The sequence below is a fragment of the Centropristis striata genome, chromosome 16 (genome assembly GCF_030273125.1).
Source record: "Centropristis striata isolate RG_2023a ecotype Rhode Island chromosome 16, C.striata_1.0, whole genome shotgun sequence".
Lineage (NCBI taxonomy): Eukaryota > Metazoa > Chordata > Actinopteri > Perciformes > Serranidae > Centropristis > Centropristis striata.
Window position 1 is genome coordinate 9,978,347 of NC_081532.1, and position 26,285 is coordinate 10,004,631.

At 40.9% G+C, this 26,285-nt stretch overlaps 1 protein-coding gene across 1 annotated transcript in view; it reads left to right on the forward strand.

Moving 5' to 3' along the window:
* Window positions 1-25,090, forward strand: part of stard9 (StAR-related lipid transfer (START) domain containing 9) — a 47,353-nt gene extending 22,263 nt beyond the window's left edge. Inside the window, exons 8-32 of the mRNA XM_059353295.1 lie at window positions 521-663; window positions 864-931; window positions 1,104-1,201; window positions 1,609-1,818; window positions 2,906-3,003; window positions 3,094-3,171; window positions 3,448-3,525; window positions 4,792-4,971; window positions 6,089-6,140; window positions 6,466-6,591; window positions 7,577-7,659; window positions 8,233-8,294; window positions 8,754-8,947; window positions 9,567-10,047; window positions 10,609-17,271; window positions 18,034-18,237; window positions 18,352-18,535; window positions 19,175-19,321; window positions 19,838-19,937; window positions 20,200-20,366; window positions 20,481-20,545; window positions 21,126-21,328; window positions 22,984-23,063; window positions 23,424-23,582; window positions 24,534-25,090. Coding sequence (XP_059209278.1) covers window positions 521-663; window positions 864-931; window positions 1,104-1,201; window positions 1,609-1,818; window positions 2,906-3,003; window positions 3,094-3,171; window positions 3,448-3,525; window positions 4,792-4,971; window positions 6,089-6,140; window positions 6,466-6,591; window positions 7,577-7,659; window positions 8,233-8,294; window positions 8,754-8,947; window positions 9,567-10,047; window positions 10,609-17,271; window positions 18,034-18,237; window positions 18,352-18,535; window positions 19,175-19,321; window positions 19,838-19,937; window positions 20,200-20,366; window positions 20,481-20,545; window positions 21,126-21,328; window positions 22,984-23,063; window positions 23,424-23,582; window positions 24,534-24,659 — 10,049 coding nt within the window. The 3' untranslated portion in view covers window positions 24,660-25,090. The remainder of the gene's footprint in view (window positions 1-520; window positions 664-863; window positions 932-1,103; window positions 1,202-1,608; window positions 1,819-2,905; window positions 3,004-3,093; window positions 3,172-3,447; window positions 3,526-4,791; window positions 4,972-6,088; window positions 6,141-6,465; window positions 6,592-7,576; window positions 7,660-8,232; window positions 8,295-8,753; window positions 8,948-9,566; window positions 10,048-10,608; window positions 17,272-18,033; window positions 18,238-18,351; window positions 18,536-19,174; window positions 19,322-19,837; window positions 19,938-20,199; window positions 20,367-20,480; window positions 20,546-21,125; window positions 21,329-22,983; window positions 23,064-23,423; window positions 23,583-24,533) is intronic.
* Window positions 25,091-26,285: the final 1,195 nt, after the last annotated feature.

Below are 26,285 nucleotides of genomic sequence, written 5' to 3' on the forward strand. Positions count from 1 at the left end.
TGAGACATGCTTCCTGTTTGTGTCCTTTTCACGTTTCTATCTTCTTTTTTAACTTCTCTGCCTTAAAGTCTTTGTCATGTTTGCTGATATGTTATCACTGTCAGATTACCATCAGTTTTACAAAATGTTTACGAAAAGTGTCAAATGGTGTATATTTTATTTACATATTTACTAATTTTATCAGTGTAACCTTATTCCTTTGGCAGACAAACATATCCTTTATATCGTAGAGAAGACAGGCATCTCTAAGGTCCATATATTTCAAATATTTTTCAAACATTCTGTAAAATTACATGTTTTCCAATTCCCAACTGTTGTACATTGTGTATCTTTACACACAGCAGTGCAGCTGTATTGTTTACCTTTACAGAGAGTGAAAGTTTCCACCCCAAGTTTCAAATAAATTACTTCCCACTGTGGAAATTAAGACATGAATTAACTTTTTGAGGTTGGTATAAAACTTTGCCTCACTCGGTTTATTCGCTTCAGATTTCTTCACATTTTGTTTCTCTCTAATTAGACCTGTCACAGCACCTGGTCTCAGACTGCAAGCAGGCCCTGGACCTTTTGGAGGAAGGCATTGCCAACCGAATCACGGCAGCAACTCACAACCACGATGCCAGCAGCAGATCCCACGCCATCTTCACCATCCAGTACACACAGGTCATCATTTTCTCAGCTCCTTAATCATCTCATGTACAGCCAAACTTATCTGCTAATGAGTCATCTGCTCTGTCTTATGGTCGCAGAATATTGCTTTTTGGATTCTAAAGTGCAGTTAATATTGCAAGTATCTAAATCAGGTGGGACATTTATCATTATTTGCAGATGCCAGTCTGATTACTGTCCTCTTTTCTCCACAGGCAATCCTAGAAAATAACCTTCCCTCAGAAACTGTCAGCAAGATTAACTTGGTGGACTTGGCTGGCAGGTGAAACTATTTTTCTTCTGTTGTGTATTTTATTTTCCAACATCTTTGGAGTCAAAGTCGTTGACTAAAGTGCCCCCTAGTGGATGTTGGCTACTGCCCTGAAATACTCTTGTGTCTTTAATCCTTGCAAATACCATGAACCTTATGTTGTGTTTATGTTGTGTCTTAACAGTGAGCGAGCAGACCCCCACTACTGCAGGGACAGACTGACGGAGGGCTCTAACATCAACAAGTCGCTCGTCACTTTGGGCATTGTCATATCGGCTCTTGGTAAACTAAGACACTGTTTTGTTTTGTTTTTTAAAGATTTTTTTTTTTTGGCATTTTGTTGCTTTATTGATAGTGAGAGATAGAAAGGGGGTGATAGAGGGGAAGACATGCGGCAAAGGGAGCTCAGGCCGGATTCAAACCCGGCTCCACCGCAGCACACGGCATACGTGGTTAGCGCTCTACCGGTGTGAGCCACCGGGACGCCCCCACTAAGACACTGTTTATGATTCAGTTGGAAGATGAAGTGATTGTGTCTGAAAAGGCAGTTTATTTGGAACTAAATTGACATCTAAATTTGCATCCACATTTTTCAGTTTTTCTGTACACGTTTCTTCAATCTGAACAGTATTCCCATCTCTCCATGAATCCCCCAACCTTTGTGCTTCTTCTTCCCACTGCCTCCACAGCCCAGAACTCCCAGATGTCCAGCAGCTGTCAGAGTATCAACAGCATGGCCTCTGAGGGCGACGGCAGCACGGTGGGAAGCCACAGCAGCTCCCTGTCTGGAGGAGGAGGAGGCGGGAGGAGGCACTGCTTCATCCCCTACAGAGACTCGGTCCTAACCTGGCTGCTGAAAGACAGCCTGGGCGGTAACTCCAAAACCATCATGATTGCAAGTAAGTGGAACAGATGTCAGTATTGTGAAAGGACTGCAGCTTTAATTTTGCATGTTTTGTTTCATTAACTATAAATTGTATGTGCTTGTATAAGCCTTCATGGAAAGAGTTGAATGGTGTTGCAGTCATTAGCTGCCTTGTATCATATCCAACCCTAAAGGCAAAGTTGGAAAAGAAATTGATAGTGGAAATAAAGTTGCACACTTTTAGAGTTTATGTTTTTATTGTTTATGGCAGCTGGGGCTGCACGATATTGGAAAAAAACTTTTAGAGTGTGATTTATTTTTATTTTTGTGATATACTGTATAGCCTACATCAATTTTCACCCTTTAGTGGGTCCAGGGGCATGCTTTCCCCACATTTCTTCCACATGTCAGGGTTTCAGCCTAGTGCACTTTGAGCTCAATATTTAGGTGCACATGGCTTTTCAGGCTATCTGGAGTGGCTCCCTGTGCTGAGAAAATTATATATTATATATTTCTTTACATTTCAAATCAACTAAAATGTGCATCATAAATTACGAAAATTCTTCAGCCTGGCGCCTTAACCTCTACATTTTGACAACTTCAAGTTTAGTTTTGTCGTGATGATACAACAGTTACACCAACAAAGCATGGTAAATGAGACAGAGTTTGTGACGTAGGTGTTTTAAGTTGCTGACATCACTGCAGCACCCTGATGCACTGAGGGCCTTCTGCCTAACTACTTTTCAGAACAGCCCTTGCCGTCACAGCTACTGCATGTCACAAAAAGATAAAGTCACTTTGATAAAGATAAAAGGCTGTAAGTACAACCTCGGGTCTGGTGGCTGTTTAAACTCTCGGTTCAGATTTATCATAAAATATATTGTCTTCCATTTTGACAATGTACCAAAAACATTTTTCAGTTGGGGCTGTAATGTTGGCTGTAAGGCTGAATAGATCTAAAAAGTAATAGTTGTGCTTTGGAAAATGGTTTGACTCATATGATCACACTGGTAAAATAACTGGTCCCTAAAGTCTCACACAGGAAAATGATTTCATGTGATGTGAGTGCTAATTGCTTTTGTGTGTGTGTTTGTTTTTTTCCGTGTGTGTTTGTGTTGCAGCGGTCTCGCCTTCTGCTAACAGTTACAACGAGACCCTCAGCACCCTGCGCTATGCCGCCCATGCCAGAAACATTGTCAACAAGCCTCGGGTTAATGAGGTCGGTGGCTGTTTAGAGTGCGATGCCAATACTTAATGTTTGATCCAAATGTTTTTACCAGGTTAATGTGTGCTTTGATTTCCTGCGCAGGATGCCAGTGTTCGACTCATCAGGGAACTGAGAGAGGAGATTGACAGGCTGAAGAGCATGCTGCTCAGCTTTGAAATGGTATGGTGACCTTTTATCGTAAGAGCATAGCTTTACTCTCCTCGGGATACACCCTATGGGTTAAATCCCCCCACAAAAGCCCTCTTAGTACTGTAAGAATAAAAGAGATTCCCACATTACAAGTTTTTGAAGCTAAGGCTTAAGACATTTTCTTTGTGTCTTTGTGACATTTTTAATCCTCTGGGTAGTAAAGATTGAATTGCATTGTAACACATCTGACATTTTCCTTTTGCACAGTATTTTTGACTGATGATTTTTTACCTTCTTGACTGACAGCAGCGTAATCCCAGTCCATCCCTGAGTGATGAGAGAGATGGAAATCTTTCTGACATCGTGCTGCAGAACGAACTGAAGGTAACACAGGGCGGACACACATGGTTACATCTGCCTGACAGATACAGTAGTCCTCAACACATCAAGCATAATGAGTTTGACACTAATTTCACGATGTAGAACCACAGGGCAACATGTAATTATAAGGCTGGGGACTTTGGCGGCCCACATAAAAAAGCCTCACTCAAAAAGAAAAAAAACTACCTTTGACATCTCTAACCTCACTGACCTGTTAATGGATCCATTATCACAAATGCATGTTGTACGACCAAGCATTATTTAAGCTGGCAGGTCTCGAATTTTAAATTCTAGTCAAGTCACAAGGAAGAAAAATAGAAATATGTTGTGAATAATATATTGGCTGGTTGGTGGAAACATACAATTGTGAGGAAGTAATTCTAGCTTTTGACTAAATCCTTGCTGTACATAGCTAGATTTTGAGATTAATGACTACTGTTTAACGACTTAAAGAGGAGCTTTTTTGAATCAAAAATAAGTAAAAAAAAAAAAAAAAAAAGCAAACGAAAGTTCTCCAAATTTCCACTCACCTCTTGTATACCTGTTGTATTGGGATGTTTTCAGATGTCTCAGCAGTGGACATCACAAATCCTGTGTGCTGGAATAAGTACATATTTCTTGTGCATTGTCACACAGTGTGTTTTTCTTCTGACTTTGAAACTTCTGAAAAGAAAGTTGGGAAATGTAAGAGGCAGTAGTAGTAGTGGCTGCTTTTAGTGTCATCATCATTTCCCTGACCACAGATAATTGCAATTCTGGTTTCAACCAACTAATTACCTTCCATCTTTTTCCTTCTCCTTCTCCTTCTCCTTCTCCTTTTTCTTCTTTTTCTTCCTCCCCTTTTCCTTCCCTTCTCCATCACCTTTTCCTTCTCCTTTTCCTTCTCCCTCTTCTTCTTCTCTTTCCCTTCTCTCTCCATTCTCCTTCCCTTCTCCATCTCCATCTCCTTCCCTTCTCCCTCCATTCTCCTTCCCTTCTCCATATCTTCTTTTCCTTCTCCTTCTCCTTCTTCTTCATTCTCCTTCTCCTTCTCCTTTTTCTTCTCTTTCTTCCTCCCCTTTTCCTTCCCTTCTCCATCACCTTTTCCTTCTCCTTTTCCTTCTCCCTCTTCTTCTTCTCCTTCCCTTCTCTCTCCATTCTCCTTCCCTTCTCCATCTCCTTCTCCTTCCCTTCTCCCTCCATTCTCCTTCCCTTCTCCATATCTTCTTTTCCTTCTCCTTCTTCTTCCATTCTCCTTCTCCTTCTCCTTCTCCTTCTCCTTCTCCTCAGGTGGAGCAGCTGACTAAGGACTGGTCAAACAGCTGGAGAGATAAGAAGGAGCTGCTGGAGCAGTACAGTGTGGACATTAACCGAGACCGGGCCGGGTTCCTCATAAACTCGCTCCAGCCACACCTGGTGACTCTGGATGGAGATGTTCTGAGCACCGGGGTCGTCTTCTATCACCTCAGGGTAGGACTTGTTGTGTCTATTAAGAGTAATGTTGTTGTATTCTGCTCTTATTTCATTGCCCTCCTAGATGAAGTCTTTTCTCTATTAATTTTGTGCAGTGCTTTTTTGTGTAACTATCATGCATTTTTGTATTGAACTTGCTAGTATAACTGTAGTACTCAGCATTAATATTTATAGTCTAATGCATGTTAGTTGTATTGCATGGTATTAGGCGAGTGCTTTCAGTCTGTCTCGTTCTTTGTACATTTCTTTTCATCCCCAGAGACACTCCACTCATTTGAACAACATGACGCAAACTCCCCTAAAACTGATATTTTTTCCATTTGCTCTACTTTTCTCTGACTCTCAAGTTACTGATTTGTCAGCTGTCTCGACTAAAACCATGTCTTTTTTTCTAATAGATTCTTCCTCCTCCTCTTCCTACTATTTCTCTCTGTTCTGCTAGAAAAACTCTTGAGAAAAGGTGCGTTTCTACTGTCTTTTCTTTTCACTCTACCCTCCAACTGTCCTGTTCATCTCCCATCTCTCTCTCTCTCTCTCTCTCTCTCTCTCTCTGTCTCTCTGTCTCTCTCTCTCTCTCTCTCTCTCTCTGTGTCTCTCTCTCTCTCTCTCTCTCTCTCTCTCTCTCTCTCTCTCTCTCTCTCTATCTCTCTATCTCTCTCTCTCTATCTCTGTATGTGTGTGTGTGTGTGTATACCGCAATGCATAAAGCTTGGTTGGATAAGAGGCTCTTAGTTCTGAGGCTAGGACTCGGGGGAGCTTAAGCCGTCCTGATTCTGACAATGACAAGCATACCCTTAGGCCTGACAATTACACTGTTTCCTGCATGTGAAGAGCTGAGGCCACCTGGGAACACATGTGGTCTTGACACCATATAAGAAAGCCTTTAATCCCATTAGATAAGACTTCAAAGTAAACAAATGATACTTTTTCTGTCAGCTAAGTGGAAGATTAGAAGTGAAAGGACAATAGGTTTCAGAATGACTGTGTAAAATTCTTGTCATTACATCAATTATGAAGCACAACCAGCTAATGTCCAGTATGTAAAATAGTTGTTTTGATTATTTCATTTTTGGAATATAGCTAACATGTTTACACATTGCCCTTTTTCTCACAGGAAGGAGTTACCCACATAGGACCTCAGGAACAGTTTGAAGAACCACAAATAGGTATTATTTATTCATTTGCTTCCTCATGCAGCTGCAAATATTCCTTTTCAAAATGGATAATATTTTTTTCTCAACAGAGAATTCTCAAAGCTTACACCAACAATGCAGCATCCCAGAGTAGATATGCAGCAAACTGGCAGCTTTAGACTAAACACACAACATGAAGCATGCGCAGTAAAACATTATATATCCTAAAAAAGACTGTTTGCTTTTTTATTTAATACTGCATTAAGTGCTAAATATATTTAGCAGTGCAGTAGCTGCATCAGCACATTTTTATTATAACAGCATCTGTGTTTGTGTTTCCTCTGCTTTCTGTTTGTAGTTCTACAGGGCAGTGCCAGCTGTGAGATTGAAAACCACGGAGGTGTGGTGACACTCAGACCTCTGCAGGGCTGCGTCTGCCTGCTCAACGACAGAGAGGTCACTGAGCCCTGCAGACTGGCTCAAGGTTAGCTCAACAAAACCGTTGTTCACACTGCACCTTTTACAAACGTGATACTGATTGGATAGTTTGTATTTTACTTGACTGACAAGGAACACTTATTTTAATATCCTGAGACAGCTGTTGTCACTTTCATGCCTTTAGAAGCTTGGCTTCAGTTCGAAACATGTGAGAGAGCAAAAGAGAAAGCTGTGATTAGGGCTGGGCGATATATCGATATATATATCATATATCGATATTCAGCCTAAATATATCGGGTTATGACTTTTGGTCCATATCCCCCAGCCCAAACTGTGATCCATTGGATGTCACTTCTGGTTTAATTTAGTGAGACTTGTTTTTTGTTGTTTATTACTGCATATAGTACTACCACGATGCAAAAAACGTCTTTAAGGGAAACTTAAGTATTTTCCCAGTGTTTTAGGACACAACCATTTTTGAAACTGGTCTTGAGAAGAGTGCTGCAGCCGGCGGCATCGAATCGAAATGCATTGTAGTCCTTGGGGGCAATTGTGTTACACAAACCAGTTACACTTGACATAATGTTAGCACCGTTAGCTGCTTGCTGCAGGCTCAGCCACTGCCATGCTGAGAGCCGTGTGCAATGGATGTACTCTGAATTCCTTGTACAGTCACCTTGCCGATGCTGTCAGAATAGAGATAAACATTTAGTGATGCATGAAATCTGAGCTGCGCAGCACTCGGCATTAAGGCCTGCAGTGCAATTGTGAACATATATATGTATGCTGGATATCATATATAGGTTAATGTACAATTATATACACACACTGAACATATTTGATATCATATATAGGTTAATGTACATTTATCTATGCACGCACAGATAGATTCCTCCCAAGGGAACACACATAGACACACACACTGTCATGCTCTCCACATGCTCTCCTGCAGCACATACATTAGCTTACATCAATACAGTGCTACAGGATAAGCACAGCTTGTGATGAAGGAGATGTCTCTCTGTCTCCAGGGACGGTGATCACGTTGGGAGGAGTGCATAAGTTCCGCTTCAACCACCCAGCAGAGGCAGCCGTCCTCCGGGAACGCAGACGGGTGGGTGCTGCTCGACTGAAAATGAGATATATTGCTGTTAAACTGATGTCATTTTAGGAGCAAGCAATTAAACACGACATTCCACAGAAGACATTTCAATTCATTTTCAAATCCTCACCGCTCAGAAGCTATCTTTATCTAAACATCTTTTTGTTGGGTTTGGGAATATAATGCCATAAACTGTTCTGGGAAAAGGTAAAATACATGATGTAAGAGATTTTATCAATGCAATTAACTATGGAACCCAAGCTTTCCTTATTAGGCTTCTATTGGAAAGAACATAATGTAAGGAAGAAAGAGCAAGCTGTTTTTGCCTGTTAATTACAGTAAGACAGATGATGGCATCATCATGCAAAAATGTCAGTACACAAGTATTGGTAATTGGCTTAAAGAAGAGTGGATTGGTGGTTTTAATGGCAGATGAATGAGACGCTGAGGTTGATGTAATGTATATACAGTGCTATTGATATACAGTGTTGTTTCTGATTTATTACAATATATGTTCTGAGAATAGTTGGGATTGTTTTTTTTCAGGTGAATATTAAATTTGATGGTTTTCTTTACTGTTCTCAGGCCAGTGAAGGTGGAATGACCTGCAGCTACATTGACCTTTGCCCTTCAACCCCTGACCACAGGTAAATACTGGCTTCAGAAAGAAATTCCCAGAACAAAACAATATTCATCCCTCTGTGTATACTGTATGTGTGTGGTGCACAAAGAGCTTATTCTGTCAGCTCACAACATACATATTTGATAAGAGGTACATGTGTTGCAGCATGTTCATGCTGTGGAAATAGGGCAATGCTTCATGCCAGTTTTAATTCAGCTGGTGGAGATGGCATGTGTTTCCATTTGCCCCCACCTTTGTGAACAATCCCAGTTATCTGTTTACAGGACAGGCTCAGCCGTTGCTTGGTTACTGCTCAGTCGCTGTAGTGAAAACCAACAACAGAAGCTTTTACTTTAAACCTGCAACCACATAACTGCTAACTTCAGGACATAAAGTTGTACCATGGTACTTCTTCTCATTGCTTTTTTTCAATCACAGTTTCTCACTTTTTATTTTACCTCGGATCTATGTGTCTGTTTTATAGTGCTGAAGAAGTGAAACTCCAAGGCCAGCTGGGTGCCTGTCTCTCCCCTACCGAGGAGCCTACTGCTAGGCAGCGTGTGGAGGAGCAGCAGCGCTACGTGGAGAGTTTGCGTCAGGAGATTCAGGCTGAACAAAGAAGGGCTGAGAGAGAGCTGGAGAGGGAGCAGGCCCACCTCCGTCAGCAACACAGTGAGAGTAAGTCATCTTCCGCACACTAATGTAGAAAACTGTTATCTCTCAAATAGCTTAGCCACAATATTAATCTTTTCATGACAAACTGGATAAGCACGTCAGATTAAGTATGTTGCAAGATTATAATAGTTTTGGATTTATCATTAGTTTTAGTTTTAATTTCGTTGTGAATTTTTGTTCTGTTTTTAGGGTGAGTTTGAACGCTATTGGAAAAATTCCAATGGTTTGTGAAAGCTGAGAAGTTGCTCTTTACAGCCAATATGGTGTCATAATGGTAATTTCACTCGTGCCTCTCCCGGAAGCCCACAGAGCAGGAATACAAACACTCAGCGGCAGAGAAATAGAAACACTGAATTATGTATGAAAAAAGTTGACAAAGACGAAAACAAAGGACAATTTCACTAGAATTTTAGTCAGTTTTGTAATCACACAATACAGTTTCAGTTAGTAATCGTTTTTTAAAAAACACAAATTTTTATTTTTATTTCAGTTGACGAAAATGTTTTTTCAATTCTAATTTTTGTTATTTTGTTAGTTTTCGTTAACTATATAACCTTGGTATGTTGTGCAGGTGTAAGATGTCCACCCTAATGAATCCCTTCTGTAAATCTTTCTCCAACAGTCCAGCAGTGGATTTTACAGGAGAAACGACACCTAACAACTGTAGAGCAGCGAATCACTCAAGAGTCTGGGGTTCAGACGGACCTTATCCCCTCACCCCTTCTGGAGCGAGAGGAAAGTGAGGCGTCTGAGGATCATGAATCTCAAACGGCAGATCATCTATCACGGGTGGTAAGGGCCAGGAAGAAGTCAGTGCAGGAGGAACTTTTAAAACACCACGCCCTTTGCCGCTCAGAGAGCCGCATCCGTCGTAAAAAGTTGCACTACCAGCTGGAGAGAATTTCCCGCAAGCGGCATCTGTTGGAAGCTAAGAAGGAATTGCAGCAGCTGGAGAAGGCTCTGCCTCAGGGACCAGAGAGCCCCGAGTCTCCTGAGCTGGGGTCCCCCACAAAGCCCAGAGGAAGACCATTTGTATCTCGTCGGCACTCATTCTCTGCAGATCTTCTGTCCCGGCTCTATCCACAGAACAGCCCTATCTTCAGGTAAGCACAATAGCTGTAAAACCTGTTCACGTATTTGAATGAAGGGGAGGAAACAAACTTATTTACTTAATGGGGACAAATACAGTTCAAACTGTTTCAGTAATTTTATTTTTTTAACTGGGAGTTGCTTGTATCTCCATATACAGTCAAGGGAAAAATATTAGACCATTGTTTTCTTCAATTTCTTGTTCATTTTAATGCCTGGTAAAACTAAAGGTACATTTGTTTGGACAAATATAATGATAACAACAAAAAAGCTCATGAGAATTTAATTTCAGAGCTGATATCTATCTTTCCATGGTTTTCTTGATAAAATTTTCTTTGACAAAATCATTATCAAGAAAACCATGGAAAATGTCTAGATATCAGCTCTTAAATTAAACTGTTCTGAGCTTTTTTTGTTCTTATTATTATATTTGTCCAAACAACATTTACCAGTTCATTAAATGAACAAGAAAGCAAGGAGAAAACAAGAGTGGCCTTATAATTTTTTCCATGACTGTTTATATGAATATTTTCCTAAACCTGGAGCTGAAAGTCTTTGTTTTCTCTCCTTGACAGACACTTCCTCAAGAGAAACAGATCCATAGAACTGCCGTCAAATCCCTCCACAACCTCTGATTACATCTGCAGCAGAAAGTGGGTTTCGGACGAGTGTCTTCCTCGAGAAAGAACCCAGAGTTGCTCCGGTAGGCTTTTCTCAGGACAAAGTCAAGCCTGCCGAAGTAGAGTAAGCTCCTCTGAAAACATCAGACAAACCGTCAAAGAGGATCCCCAAGCTCAGCCCTGCAGGGAGCGACCAGAAAGAAAACCTCTGCTGCCAAACCGAGACCTGTCTTTTAAGAACAGATCAGATCAGAACCCAGTGGTTAGTCTGAAGTCTCCACTTGGACCTGCTTTGCAGCCATTTAGCAAAGAAAATATACAGGAACCCACAACACACAAAACCACTTCTCAGATTGTCCCTTGCACGAATGAGACAACTCAACCCCACACAGGTAACACAGGACTTGAAACCATCAGGAAGACTTTCTCCCGTTCAGTTGGGCCCAGGTTAAAAACAGCTCTGTCCAAAGTGTTCAGAAAACCACCACCCAGTGTGAATGGAGGACGAGCCCCCAAACCTCTGGGAAGGATAGCAGGCAAATTTCACTGGAGACAAAGAAGAGACAGAAGCCTTAAAGATACCAAGATGAGCCGAAGCAAATGTGCCGTTAAAACAGCCGTCTCATGTGAGGAGCTTGACCACAGGACTCTGTTTGAGGATGTTAAACAGAGGCGATGGCATAGCACTGAGGCTCTGACGAACAAGACTGGCAGATGGGTCGAGAGACAGCAGGGATTGATGGGCTGGGAGGAAGAGCAAGAAGAAAGAGATGAAGGAATGTCAGACTGCGAGAGCCTTTTCTCTCTCGATTCGCTCTCCTCTGCCTATATGACAGCCCTGGCAGAGCAGCTGAGACACGAGGAAGCAGCTCACAGTGAAGCAGAGAGCGAAGACAGTCAGATGTCTAAAGATTCACTGACTGTGGAGAGCAGCGGGAGATACTCGACGGTGGAGAAATTTAACCAAAGAGTGGCGCCAACGTACTCATTGGTGACAGATTGCTCACATTCATCCGTGCGGCACAATGGAACAGCAGAGAAGAGTGTAGACTGGGACAGCCGTCAGAAACCTCTGGTAATCCCAGCAGAGGCGTGTTGGAGCCAGCAAGGTTCCCCAAAATCAAGACACAGTGGTGCAACAAGAAAACATTGTTCCCACAACCCAGTTGTAGCAGATTCCAGAGGCAGAGACCCTGTACAGAAATTGATTGAGGACTCTGGGAACATGCAGACCACTTCCACCATCAGCCCACGCTCCCTGAGCAGCTGCAGTGTGCAGAGGGAGCCAGAAAACTTGCTGGCACTCACTGATGCGTGGTCCTCCACTGACGCAGCAGACAGTCCCAGGATTCACAGGGATTCTCTTCATTTCCAAAGAAAGATTATGCTCAGAGGTGTAGAGAGCAGCAGCAGCAGCAGCAGTCCCAGTCCAACCAGTCTGAACCTCTCAGACTGTCAGAGCGGATCTAGAAGCTATAGCTCGATGTCCACCAGCACTGAAGGTGTAACCGTGCAGGAACACAGTGGAATTTCAAGGGGCACATCAGATTTTCAAGACTCTCAGATTCAAACGACATCAAATGAATCACTAAAGGACATGGGATGTTCTGCAGAGCAATCAGAGGGACTAGTAGAAAATATGGGGAAGGCCGTTTTAGACATTCCAAACTACAACAACATCCAAAGTCCAGCATCCGGACTGACCTTTGATCAAAATACTTGTGTATCACCAACTGAGATCCACCACACCAAACAACAAGCATCACAAGTAAAACAGGCGTTCACAGATGTACCTGACATGGTGGCTGCCGACACTATAATGTCCTCTGACACTGAAATCTGCACGTCAGTAATGCATTTTTCTTCAAGCCAAGTGGACAAGATGTCTGACACTACAAGTACCTTCAAACCACCCACAGAAGATGACATACTATGCAGGCTAGATGGGGCAGAAAAGTTGAAAAATACACAGCAACATGAGTTTGGAAACACGAAATGTGTAACAAAGGCCAAAGTGTTGGATGAGGCTGAAACCAAAGGCACTGAGCAGTACATGGCACGACAACAGGAGCTTGTTAAATCCTCTTGTAAAAATTCCAGGAAGAGGAACAAAGAGCAACAGGATGCTTTCATTGGCAGCCTGAAAATTCCAAAAAGGAGCAACAGCAGAGAGTTGGTAACTTTCTGCTCTGCATCAGACAGCAGCCAGGAAGATATTTGGCCCGATGACAATAATAACACCAGTGACTCAAAAGGGGAATCTGCCGTGGAAGCTGACAGTCCCGGATTTGATTCTGTTTGTGTTGATGGCAGAATTAGACAAGACAGATTGGCTTCAGAGGAGTCGCCAGTTCCTCGTCCCATGAGCAGGAAACTTGGACAGATCTTTGACTCTGAATGTGCCGGCAGCAGTCCTCAGAGTTTTACCTCTGCGGGAGAGAGTGAAGTCGTTGAAAAGAGAGATGTAACAATAAAGGAAGTCGCTGCAGGAGGGGAATCACAAATTGATAACCCCAGACGAAAACATCAAGAAAGTAGAAAACACATTAGCAAGTCAGATGCTATTTGTAGTGCCATTGACCTCAGAATCTCAGAAGTGGTCAAAGAGCACCTGAGATTGTCTTTGATTGGCAGCAAAGATGACAGAAAGAGCAGGAGTCAAAGCATGAATGTGTTGTCATCCTCTGTGTGTCATGTTGGCTGTAATACTGATGAAAATGGGACAGAAAAAGAGCTGAGAGATAAACCGAGTGATCAGGTGAAAGATGGAGCAATTCTTAATGAGCATGTTTCATTGAACAGGATTACAAGTGAAAACACAGTGGACAAAAGAGAATGCCCACCATCAGCTGAATCGAGGACAAGCCAAGACAGCAACATGCTTAAATCTACTGATGTATCCCAGATGGGCCACTTTTTTGGTGTGACACCAAACACGCAAGTGAACAGTAATTTTGTTTTACAAACGTCGTCTGCCATCATCCAATCAAATCTGAGCAGAAAGTCTGAGCACTCTGGAAACCCCACTTTGCAACCAATTAGCTTGTCCTCAATAAGCGATTCCTCCATTGACTCTCAAGAACATGCTGTGGAGAAAGACGCCTTGTGTCAAGGAATAAGCGATTCAGGTAAACAAAAAGTAACATCTCCTCTTCATCCTTTTATTAATGATACATGCTTGGTTGACTCGATCAGCTGTTTGGATACCCCTGCTGAACTTCACCAAACAACTCATGAAATGCCTTCCCCCATGGGTGATCCAAAGGAAAGCTGTGGCTGTACTCTTCTAAAGGATATAGGGATGGAAGCAACATCCAGTGTTGAAGCTAAAGATGCGTACAAACCAAATGCGCCACGGACGATTCAACAGCATATTGAAAATAGTCCAGACACATCCGGAGCCATAGATTTATTATCTAATGGAGAAAGTCCTCACAGCAACCAGAAAACACCCACTAATGAGATTGCTTCTCTGAGAGGGTCGCCTTTTTCTCCCGGTCAAGATGGAAATGGTGAAACACAAAACTCAACAGGAGGTTGTGTCACAGCACAGGATGAGCTCAGCTGCCCACACACACGTCCAAATAACTTGGCTCAGACTTGTGTGGTCAATATGAATTACGACAGCAAATGCCAAAATCTATCAAATTCTCTGTGCAAATTTGTTGCGAATGCTCAAATTGACTGCAAAGAAGACTGTGTATTATTAAAAAATGACAAAGAGACTCAGAAGATCTTTGCAGAGACAAATTATGAAGCAAGTATTTCTGGTTCTATGAAGCCACAACACAAAATACAACAGGGGAATGCTGTCAGAAATACAAGTTCTTATAGGTCTGTGATGTCCACACAGACATCTGTGGAGCTAAACACAACTGGTGATAAACAAGATAATTCTGCTATGGGGTCTAAAAAGGCCAAGTCTAAGAGGTTCAGAAAGTCTAAGATCCAGACTCATCCCACCTCGTCATCTGAGTCCTCTTTTAAGTCATCAGATGAGGACGACAACATAACCACCCGAGTGCATCACAGCCGGCTCTCCTCTAAATGGGTGAAGCTTGGTGCTCAGAATAATGGCAAACAAGAAGTCAGACAGGCTGCAGATATTTCTCCAATAGTGTCAGCAAGCAAATCTAAAATTAAGACTTCTTCTGGAGGTAAAAGTGAAGTTAAAGTTAGTAGAGATTACGCCCATAAAAGACACTCTTTACCCCCTCAAGCAATGTCACAAAGGACCAATGTAAAAAACATCATCCCGTATGCAACAAATAGAGAACAGCAGGACTCTCCGATGCATTTCGCCTCCAGTGACATCAACCCTTTTGTTCACCAGTGGCAAGACGATGACTCAAACCAACACAGTTATAAGAACCCGGCGTTTGGAAGTGCTGCTGACCTGTCCTGCAAATCTCCACTACTGAACAGCGCTGAGAAACGTATAACAAGATGCTGCAGCGTTGACGATGGTTTGAACGGGCAGAACTCGCCTTTCTATTCCCATTTGAGCACTTATGCCACCAACAAGGGGCTCTCTAGTACGCTCAGCAGTATGGAGGATTATAAGGAGCAAGGGAACCAAACACCTCAGCTCACGCCCTGCCAACAGGCATCTGTTGATATTCACAATATGTCAGTGACTGGCAGTTCTTCAAGTAATAATGCCCCTGGTGATTTTGGTAACAACTCCAGTCGGGTGGATGAAATTATGTTTGTGTACTCGTCCGAGCAAGAGTCCCAGGCGAAACAAAAGGCTCAAAGAAGGAGAACATGCGAGCATGGTACTCAAACTGAGCACGGCCTTCAGAAGGTAAATATGGCAGACAGCTGTAGTGCCCCGAAGAGGAGAGAGCGACACAAAAGGAGTAACACTGATGTACCTGCAACACAGAAAACCAAAGTGGACATTAAAGAATCTCCAACTTGGGCCAGTATGGAGAGCATGTCGGCTCATATCTCAAAGCTGATCGACAGCACCTCGGACCTGCTGGGGGACGTCCAGGGAATGAGAACAGACGAAGCCCTCACGTCCAGTCTGAGGAGGAGTGTCAACATGTCAAATATCAGCATCTCTTACAGTGAGTCTAATGACTGCACACAGAGAGACTGCTCAACTCAAACAGCTGTAGATGTTGGAATCCAAACAGAGAGATCTTCCACACCAGCAGAGAAGGAAAACGCACACAGCGAAAGGCCCAAATCTCATGAAGTCAATGTGATAGTCAAAGTAATTGGCTCTGAGGTTGTCAGCATGTCTCAAAAGAAGAATGTGCAATGTGCAGGGAAGAGTACAGATGAAAAGCAGAGCATGCCTGACACCTCTTCTGCAGCACAAAGGTCTGTCACACAATCAGAAAAGGGCCCTTTAAAAACCGCAGGTGAAAGTCAAAGACGGGTGAGATCTGCTCCGTCTAGAGGCTCAAAGCAAAGCACAACCGAGGCACTGTGCCACAGAAGTGTTGCACTGTCTGAAGTCTCTCGCAGATCATCAAAAAACAGCTACCAAGAAAATCACAGTCCGTCTTCAAGAAACGACCCATTACTTTCAGTAAAGAAGCGAGCTACATACACAGACCGTGCATCATCTCCCATACTGACTGTGGCGACAAGATTACGTGTGAAGCAGAAAGGAAACCAGTCAACACTAAATAAACACCATCATTGTGAGAGCCTTACCGTGTCTTCTAGCAAACAATCAGCTTGCACAACTCTTTCAGGGGATGATCGCACACCCAGAAAGGGTTGTGATGTTTCCTCTTGTACATCAGAATCTGTATCACTTGAGAAGGTGAGTGAAATCAGTTGCCTAAGCCCTAATGATATGTGCTCTGTAAGTTCATCACTGGATAGGTATACAAACACTGACGGGAGAAATTTTACCCATAAAGACTCCAAATGGCAGATGAGCTCTCAGCAGTGGCGGACTTCTGATTCAACAAAAGGTTTAACTATGCAGAACCACATCTCACCCGTTTTAAGACCGACTGATGTGCACAAACAGCAGGCTAAAGCTGGACAAGGGGAAACATCAAGCCACACAAGACCTACAGGTGATTCTGTAGACTTCTGCATTGATTCCTACAGACCATCCCCTGTCAGCAACAGGACTGATCGGCTGCAAGAGGACGACATGGTGTCTCTGGCACCCAGTGAGTGCAACACAGACATCCTCGTGAACACCGAACCAGTCACCAGCGTGTCCCTGTGTCAAGACCACCAGATAGCTCCAGAGGATTTGCCCGTTCACAATAAGTTCAGCAACTGGTCAGGCATCGACTCTCAGCAATCAAAACACACCACTTTTCTCACCAAAGAGCACGACAAGAGCAGGAATAGCGCTGAGTGGGGCGAGATGGAGAGCTACGGCTCCAACGTAGAGTCCACGGGGCAGATCGACAGGAGGGCGAGGGAGATAGAGAGGCTGCGACAGGAGAGAGAGCAGGTGATGGCGACGGTCAGCCTCAACATGAACCCGACGCCGCTGACTGTGGAGCTGACGGAGGCCAAGCTACACTACGGCCTCGGAGAGACGGATACACTGTTAAAGATGCTGTCCCCGAGGACCAGAGAAGAGCAGCAGCCACCCACCTCTGCAGCTACCAAACAGCAGCTGTATGATAGGTAAGGATCTGATGACCCAAATACTGATTACTTTGATATACAGTCATGGTAACCGTTGTTTTCTTCAATATATCTAGCCATTTTCCATTATGTTCTTGATAATAACCAAAATTGTTATCAAGAAAACCATGGAAAATGTCTAGATATCAGCTCTTAAATTAAAGTCTTATGAGCTATTTTTGTGTTTATCGTTATATTTGTTCAAACAAATGTACCTTTTGTTGTGCCAGGCATTAAATGAACAAGAAAGCAAGGAGAAAACAAGGGTGGTCTAATATTTTTTTCCATGACTGTGATGCAAGTGTTAGGTTTAAATGTTAATACGGGTGCCAATACAATGCTTGAGCTTTTCCAAGAAACCCTTTACAAACCCTTGTTTTTTCGTATAACAAAATAGGCTAAAGTGTTCAGTGTTTCATATTATCTTAACACAAGCAGCTATACAAGAGCTTTGCAGATTTTAGACACTTTTTTAGGCAAAGATTGTTAATTTGTGACAATAATCTTGCTGAACCGACTGAAAACTTAAGTCTGCAGTTTTTTTCCTGAATTAATCAAAAATCCAGTGGAAGTACCTCTTTGGGTTTTTTGGTAGCCAGGGTGATGCTAACCTAAATGGTTGACCCACAAAAAATTGTCATCTCTGCAGCAATCTACTGAGATCCATTGTTCAGCTGTAAAACTGACAAAATGAGGTAGACTGACCTAAATTACCTCTACTTTTAAACCTACTTGTTTTTTTGTGTGAACGTCTCCTCTTAGACACCGCAGGAGTATTGAGGGTATGAGGCAGGAGAGGGAGGAACGTCTCCAGACTTCCCGGAGAGCTCGTAGTCTGAGTCCCAGTAAACATCCTCGCTCCTCTGCACAAGAAGCTGTTCCCTCGCCAAAGGTGTCTGCGGCCATGCCCAGCCGGCGTAAAGAGTACCTGCAACATCTCCGCCGAGAGGTGATAGACGGCTCCAGGTAAGACTGGTTCTCTCACAAAATCTCACAAAAAATACCCATATTAGTCTTAACCTGAAGATGTTATTTCATCAAATTTTAGTGTTAAAAAAGTATGAAAAAACACATTTACAGAATACCAGACCCCCCACGAGGAGAGGGTCAGTGTCCGTCTGACATCGAGCAGCTGTTGCGCGAGTACGGCCGAGCCCGGGAGGAGGCCAGGACGGAGATTGCGAAGGCGCGTGAAAGACTGCGAGAAAGGACCGAGCAGGAGAAGAGGAGACTTCAGCAGCAGGCCATGTCTCAGGAAGTCAAGGTCGGTTTTTGTGTCTTTGCAGCGATGGAACAAGAGGTTTTTATTCAGAACAAAAGAACAAATTCAAGTAATTCCCTGTCCTTAAATTTCAACTCGTTTAAAGCACCATATAAAGGCTGCAGCTTAATCTGTTGGTTCCTTTTCAATGAATTAATTCATTGTTTGGTCAATAAAGAAGAAAAATAGCGAAACGTTTTCAGAGCCTGAGGTTACTTTGTGAAAAAGATTTGTTTTTATTGTCTCAACATTTAAAAACCCAAATAATAGACTTTCAATCATGAAAGAGATAAACAGCAACTTCTCACATTTCACACATTAGAAATATCAAATATTTTTCATACAGATTACTTGATTCATCAAAACTGTTGACAAATATTTTTCTGTTTATTGGCTAATCCATTAACTGATACATTGTTTTGGCTCCATTAGATGGATTTGATTAGTTGTGTATGTCATTTGTTCTTTTTTTAAACCTCTGATTATAAAAGATTCCAACTCATTTGCTAATAAGTTGAAATAGATAAATATGGTTATTCAACATATTGTGGATGGATTTTTAGGGAATCATAGTTTTATTTACGACTCTGCAGTATTTCCTGTTATTTCACTGATATGTTTCTTTCTCTCTCTGTGGGGCAGGATGACCTGAGGCATCGAACCAGGATCAGTAACAGCACGTTGTGCACAGGATCCAGCCTGAGTCTTTCCTCTGGACCAACATCAGGGTACAACAGCGGCAACACTGCTCAGCTGCAGCACGGCAACAGACCAACTCTGACTGCACAGGTCGTTACCCTTATGTTGCACATTACAGTAGACTGGGAAAACTTGGATTGAAGCACTGACAGCTCAATATCGAATACTGTGAATATAAGGTTTTGGGTCATGTTTTTGTACAAATAGTTCATCTATATATTTGTTTTTTGAATGAGCAACACAGAGGGTAACTGTGTCTACAGCTGCATCTCAGTAATTTAGAATATCATAGAAAAGTTTATTTTTGGCAATAATTCAATTCAAAAAGTGGAAATAACACAGTATATTGATCCATTGCACACAGAATGAAACATTTCATGTCTAATTTATCTAATTTCCTTTAATTATGGCTTATATTTTATGAAGACCTAAATTTCAGTGTTAATATTTAATATTACAAAAGACCAATTTTGAAAAGTATGTTTAATATGGAAATGTTAGCCTCAATACTTGGTTGGGGCTATTTGACTTGAACGACTGAAAAATGACTTTTCCATGATATTCTAATGTATTGAGATGCACCTGTATATTACTGTTTTCCATCAGGTCACAGCGTTCCAGGATGAAGAGCTGAAGGTCAGGACACGTCCTCCTATATGTGGTCCTCAGAGTGTGAAGTCACAGAGAGCCTGGCTGTCGGCCCATGGTAAGGATCGGACTGTGATACATGAAACCAAACAGATATGGGCAAAACACACAGTCTATCCAACTGTATCTGTGATTTATGACATTTTTTTATGACTTTTATTATCAATAAAAAGACCTTGAACAAAGAAATATTCAAATGAAAAGAAGGGTTGACATCATTTTGAATGTACAAAGTAATTTACAGAAAATTATTTCAAAGTAACTAGTTTTCCCCTTCTGTATCCTGTGTATTTAAATTCCATGTTAATGTGTTTTTAAAGATGTCCGTCTCGAGCCTCCAGTCACCGTGTTCGAGCCCCTGATGGCTTCGTCTCCATCGCCCATGACCTGTACACGTCAACGCACCGCCTCCTTTGGCTCCTCCTCCTCCATATCCACAACCTATCAGGACATCACATCTACTCTGCTGGGTCGAGCTCTGGCTGAGGTAACGCAGACCCGAGTTAATTAAAAGAGATTGATTTTGTATTTCAGGTGTCTTAACAGCCAGCCTTTAAATGGCGTTCGTATCAGGTTGAAATGTTAATTTCTTTCTCGGCAGGTGCGACTAGCTTCCTCTGGGGATTTGAGCAACCTGGTAATGGGCAAGGCCACAGCAGGCTGGAGGTGAGCTCAGTCACTCTTTTTAATAAACTCATCCAAAAGTCATGGACTTCACCTCTGTCTGAGATTAACTACAAAGTGAGGGCTTGCTTTAACTCATTTAAGCCGAGAAAGCATTACCACATTTCTACCATTAAAACCGGGGGCGCTGTTGCGTTTTTCTACCATTAAAGCCGGGAAATCTGATTCATCGTTTTGTAGTAATTGTAGTTTTTTCCCACCTATTTTCAATCTTTTGGCCAATGAAATGCATCAGAATACATGTGGGAGATCAACACGTTGATTTTTTTTAAAAACTTGAAGGTTTGGACAAATAAACTCAACTTCTCATGAAAGCCACAGGTATAAGCTCTCAAATACTTTTTGGATTTCATTTCTATCTGCTACAGAGGCTGAAAAATCGATTATTTAGTGTTGACACTTTTGTTGAATTTCCAGAAAACTTTTAAATAACAGGGTTATTTTAAAATTGCCCAGAGGTTTTACAGGCATTTTTTCCAGCCGTTTTAGGCCTAAATGTGTTTAGATGAAAATATCACACATATCATCCATTTGCTAATGTATTAAGTCTGTGTTTATTTAGATACCAGGGAGAAGAACGAGGTATCCAGACTTACTACAAGCCCTCCTCCAGCCCGTCCGTCCACGGCTTCCTCGGGGCCGGGGAGCTGGACAGACCTGTGGACAGTCTTTGGAACATAATCTGCCAGCTGTCCAGGAGCCACATGTACAATCAGTCAGTCCGTTCTGTCTGGACACGACCACTAGATGACAGCACTCAGCTGGGTGAGTTAACACGCCTGCTTACTCTATATATCCTCACATGGATTCTTTACATTACAGTAGCAGTAGTGGAATGCAACAAAATAAACTTAGTAAAGAACTACACTTTAGTGCAAATTTGAGGTTGATTTACTTAACTTACTACTTAGGGATTTACATTTTATGCCACTTTATACTTGCCAATGGCTACAATTCACTCAACTACAGCTAAATTGATACTTACACATGAATTAGTAATAATTCATAATATATATAATCAGTTTTTTCTTCAGGCGCTTCTCTTTTTGATTCTTTATGTACATTCAGCTGAAGAGGCAAAGACATAAAGGGTGGGTCATGGGTGTTTGTAATGCCATTATTAACACTTATATAAGCTTATAAACACACAATAATGTTAATAAGCATCTTGTAAGGACTTACAAGGGCCTTATTACTTGTTAATTAATGGTTATTATAAGGACCTTAATATAAAGCATTACCAAATGTTGTAAACAAATGTTCTAAAATCCTAGTTGATTATGATAATGAATAGACCGGAAACATTAAATAAGATAATCATCAAAGAAAGTATCAGTTTATAAGAGAAATACTAGTTATTTGCAGTGTGAGCTTCATGCGGTGGACGTGTTTACCTTGCAAATATTATTTGTATTGTTGCAAGAATATAAATACAGAGAAGTATTTATATTTTTTGTCTTTGCTGCAAAACTATTTATATTTTTGCAAGGTGTTTATGGAGCTTGCAAATGTATTAGTTTTAAATGACGCCTCTGCATCCATTAGCTATGTATAGTGCAGCAGTGTACACAGTCCCATTCATCACTGACCAGCTTGTTGTTTTGCATGACCAACTTCATTCTCGCACCTGCAGTGTGTCGTATTTAATACATTTGCAGCATCATCAGGCCTCTCTTACGTCATCGACTCCACACTGGTCGAAAGTTTTATTTGTGTCTACACACTGATATTATAAGAGATCATCAGATCTTTATATACATTTGTTGGAAAATACATTGCACTTTAAAAAATAAAGCAGTCATCTGTTTTAATAACATTATAATTGTATATAATGTTATGTTGTTTTCTTCATTTTCTTGTTCATTTTAATGCCTGGTACAACTAAAGGTACATTTCTTCGGACAAATCTAATGATAACAACAAAAATAGCTTGTAAGAGTTTCATTTAAGAGCTGATATCTAGACATTTTCCATGGTTTTCTTGATAATAACCAAAATTAATAATTAATAATTTTTTATGAATGAATTTTATGAAAAATTATTAGACCACCCTTGTTTTCTTCATGCATTTGTTCATGTGTGTATATGTATTTGTGTGTATTATATATAAAAATAATAATATAACAGTTTTTATTTTAATATAATTAATACATATATATTATATTTGTAATAATCCAAAATAGAATAAATACATTAAAATACAAAATAAATTTAAATATAGAAATATGATATTTGTTCATTAACATGGAGGAAACTAATGAAGTTACATAAAGAAACATACAATGTTCACATAAAGAAATAGTCGATGTGAATTATTTCACTTTCTCTTTCCTTGTTTTTTTATATTTTCTTTAATTTTAAGCTTTTTGTAAACTATGTTTTTTTTCCACCTGACACATTCTCTTTGTGTTTCTGTTCAGTTTACATACTAACAGATCCATCCACCTGCCACCTCAGCCAGCCGCGGGACTTCTGCTGCATCAGCACCGAGTCCAAACAGGTAAGCACAGCTGCAAAATCAGCCAGCCGGTCCTGATGATTACTGCTACATGCCCTTGTACAAGGTCCACTGAGCATTTGCAGCATAGTTGCACACACCAGAATCAGACAGTGCTGTTTTTCCTTAATGAAGACCAGTTTCTGATGTGAACAGCATGGTGTTTAGCTCATCATTCACCAAATGTATAAGAAACTTTTTAGACACTAATCACGCTCACAGGAACACTGTCCCCGAGGCAGTGGGTGTGGAAGGAACCGTGTCAGCTGTTGGTTATCGGTTTCAGCATACTGTTGCCTCTTGGCTGATCAAAAAGCTGCACTGCCTGTTTTATTGATGGGTTTCTTTTGCTCTCTGCCTCAGGGCGGCTTGTGCGTGCTGGCAATGCAGTCCGTGTTCGAGGAGTCTCTGCCTCGTCCCAGCGTGGATGCTGTCCGAGGGGAGATGATGCCCAGCTGCTGGGTCCTGCAGCCAATTAGACGCAATGGACATGAAGCCACCAGGGTCGTCTACCTGCTACAGGTGAGATATGGTTACTATAAACTAATTCCCCAGCATGATATATGTGTTGTGCTCACTAGCAACACTGCTGCATTTTAACTGCCAGCAACAGCACAGATGTCTGGGTTGATCGTAGTTGGATAAATGTAGTCTGGGCTTCTGTCTGAACTCAATTGTGAGGATGTGACAGGGCCAATACGGGAATTAAACCCAGCTGTCATTACATGATAGTTAATAATTATGAATTAACAAACTTGCAATCCATGATTTCTTGTATTGTAATCAGATGGAATACACAGTTTAACCTGTTTAATCTTTAACAGTTTAATCTGCCCACCATATATATTTTTTTAATTATTGCAATTATTTCATCATTCATGTCATTGGAGTTACTGGAGAACTGTTTGTTCATTAATATGCATGTATCCATGTACAGGTGCATCTCAATAAATTATAATATCATAGAAAACTTTATTTATGTCAGTAATTAAATTCAAAAAGTGGAAATAACACATTATATAGATCCATTACACACATAATGAAACATTCCATGTCTTAATTTATCTAATTTCTTCTAATTATAATGATTATGGCTTACATTTAATGAAGACCTCAAATTCAGTGTCTCAAAAATTTTGAATATTACAAAAGACCAATAAAAAAAAAAGTAAGAAGTAAGTAGTAAGTAGAAAAAAAGTATGTTTGATATGGAAATGTCGGCCTCTGAAAAGTATGTCCGTATGCAGTTAATACTTGGTTGGGGCTATTTGACTTGAACTACTGGAAATGGACTTTTCCATGATATTCTAATGTATTGAGATGCACCTGTATATATTATGTATATGTTCTCATATATATAACACTGAATATTTCGAAATAGACATTCATGCTTAGTTTTTATTATAAAATATAAAACAGACAGACAGACAGACAGCATTACTGCATGGGTTATCATCATTTTGTTTTCTCCAGGTGGACCTGGGAACTCCATCCTTCCCTCACCGACTGTTGAACACTGTTGCCAGGAGACAGGCAGCTGTCATCGCTGATCTTGACGTTTTTCTCGCCAAATCCGCAGGACTCATGAAGACGCATTAGCAGTGAGCACTTAGACTAAACTGTCTCCAGCACGCAGTCAGTCTGTCTTTTAAATTTGCACCTGAAATTTATTTACTTGACTTTTTTATTTTTATTCCCAAGAGCACTGTTATATTGTTTCCCAGTTACAAAGTTGAAGCAGCTTTTTTTAATATATATATATATGAAGGTATTTTTTTATAGAATATTGAAACTGTATTTTTATATTGCTGATGTACATGAATGCTTGTAACAATCATAATCCTATTTTACCAAAGATTGACATGGCACATTTAGTGTATCAAGTTTAGGTTTAGGCAGCTTGATGATTAATTATCTAAGGCCACAAAGTTCCCCACCTTGTCGAGTAATTCATGGGATAAAATAGGTTAACCATAACCTAATAAGTATAAGCCATTTAACTTTCTTAAATTGAATGTATGAATGAAAAATGCAGCCAGCTCTGTTGTTTATTGTTCATTACACCTAAAATGAAGACCATATACAGAAGGCAGCATCACTTTTTTTCCTGATCTGGGTCAAACAGCATTTGCTTTGTTTGCTTTGTTGCTTTGTTTCAGCCTATTTTGAAAGATGAGGAGGGTTTGTTTGCCAGGTATGACAATGAAATTGAAAGCTGGAACACTGAGACGTACATACAAGGGAAAGTTTTTGAAGGTCAGTTGAGTTTATTTCTTGTGAATGTCAACTGAGGTGACACCTGGATTGTCACGGTGAGGTGAACCACATCCAAGGAGGAAATATTTGCAAATACTGTCTAACCCTGATTTGTTGCACTACATACTGTATATGTGCTTTTTTCCTCAAGCACTGCAAATTATAACCACTCGAAAACTTTAAAAGTGCCTGTAAAAAGACCATTTGTGCATCAATAGCTCATCCTGTGTTACCTTGAATTCTTGAAGAATACCTTGTGAAAGGAGGGTCTAAATACTAAGTGAATCCTTTGATAAATCGAGGCCACAGCCGTCTCACACTGTGACTCCCTACAGACTCGCAGCTGCTTGCACAAAACATGCAGCGCCTTTATTTGCATTTCGGATTCTTTGTCAACTGTGGAGACATGCCAGAAACACAACAAAGTCCTCAATAATTCAAGGTGACAGGAGGTAAGTAATTGGTATACTAATGGTCATTATCAAGGTGAAGTTATTCTTCATTTCTGCCGAAAATTAACTTTACATGTCCTTCAGCAGTTTTGCAGCAAAAAGTCAATATAAAGTACTGTGCAAAGGTCTTAAACAGGTGTTAAAGAAGAATTGATGCTGGTTTGAAGGTGGTGGTCACACCAAATATTGATTTGATTTAGATTTTTCTTATTTCCACTCAGTTTGCATTTTGTTAATTGATAAAAATTAACTATTAACATTCCAATTTTTGAAAGCATTCTTATTTTAAAGCATTTTTCACACCTGCCTAAAACTTTTGCACAATACTGTATGTGTGCGTAATTGTTAGCGGAAGAAGAGGTTGGGAAAAAAAGGTTAAGTAGTTTAGTTTTACTTTTTTGGGGAGAGCAGGGAAAAGTTTTTTTTAATGGCCCATATTTTATTCCAGCCTTCCTTTGCAATATAATTGATAGATAAAAAAAGTTACAATAAAAAGGTAACTTTTTAAAGGTCTATA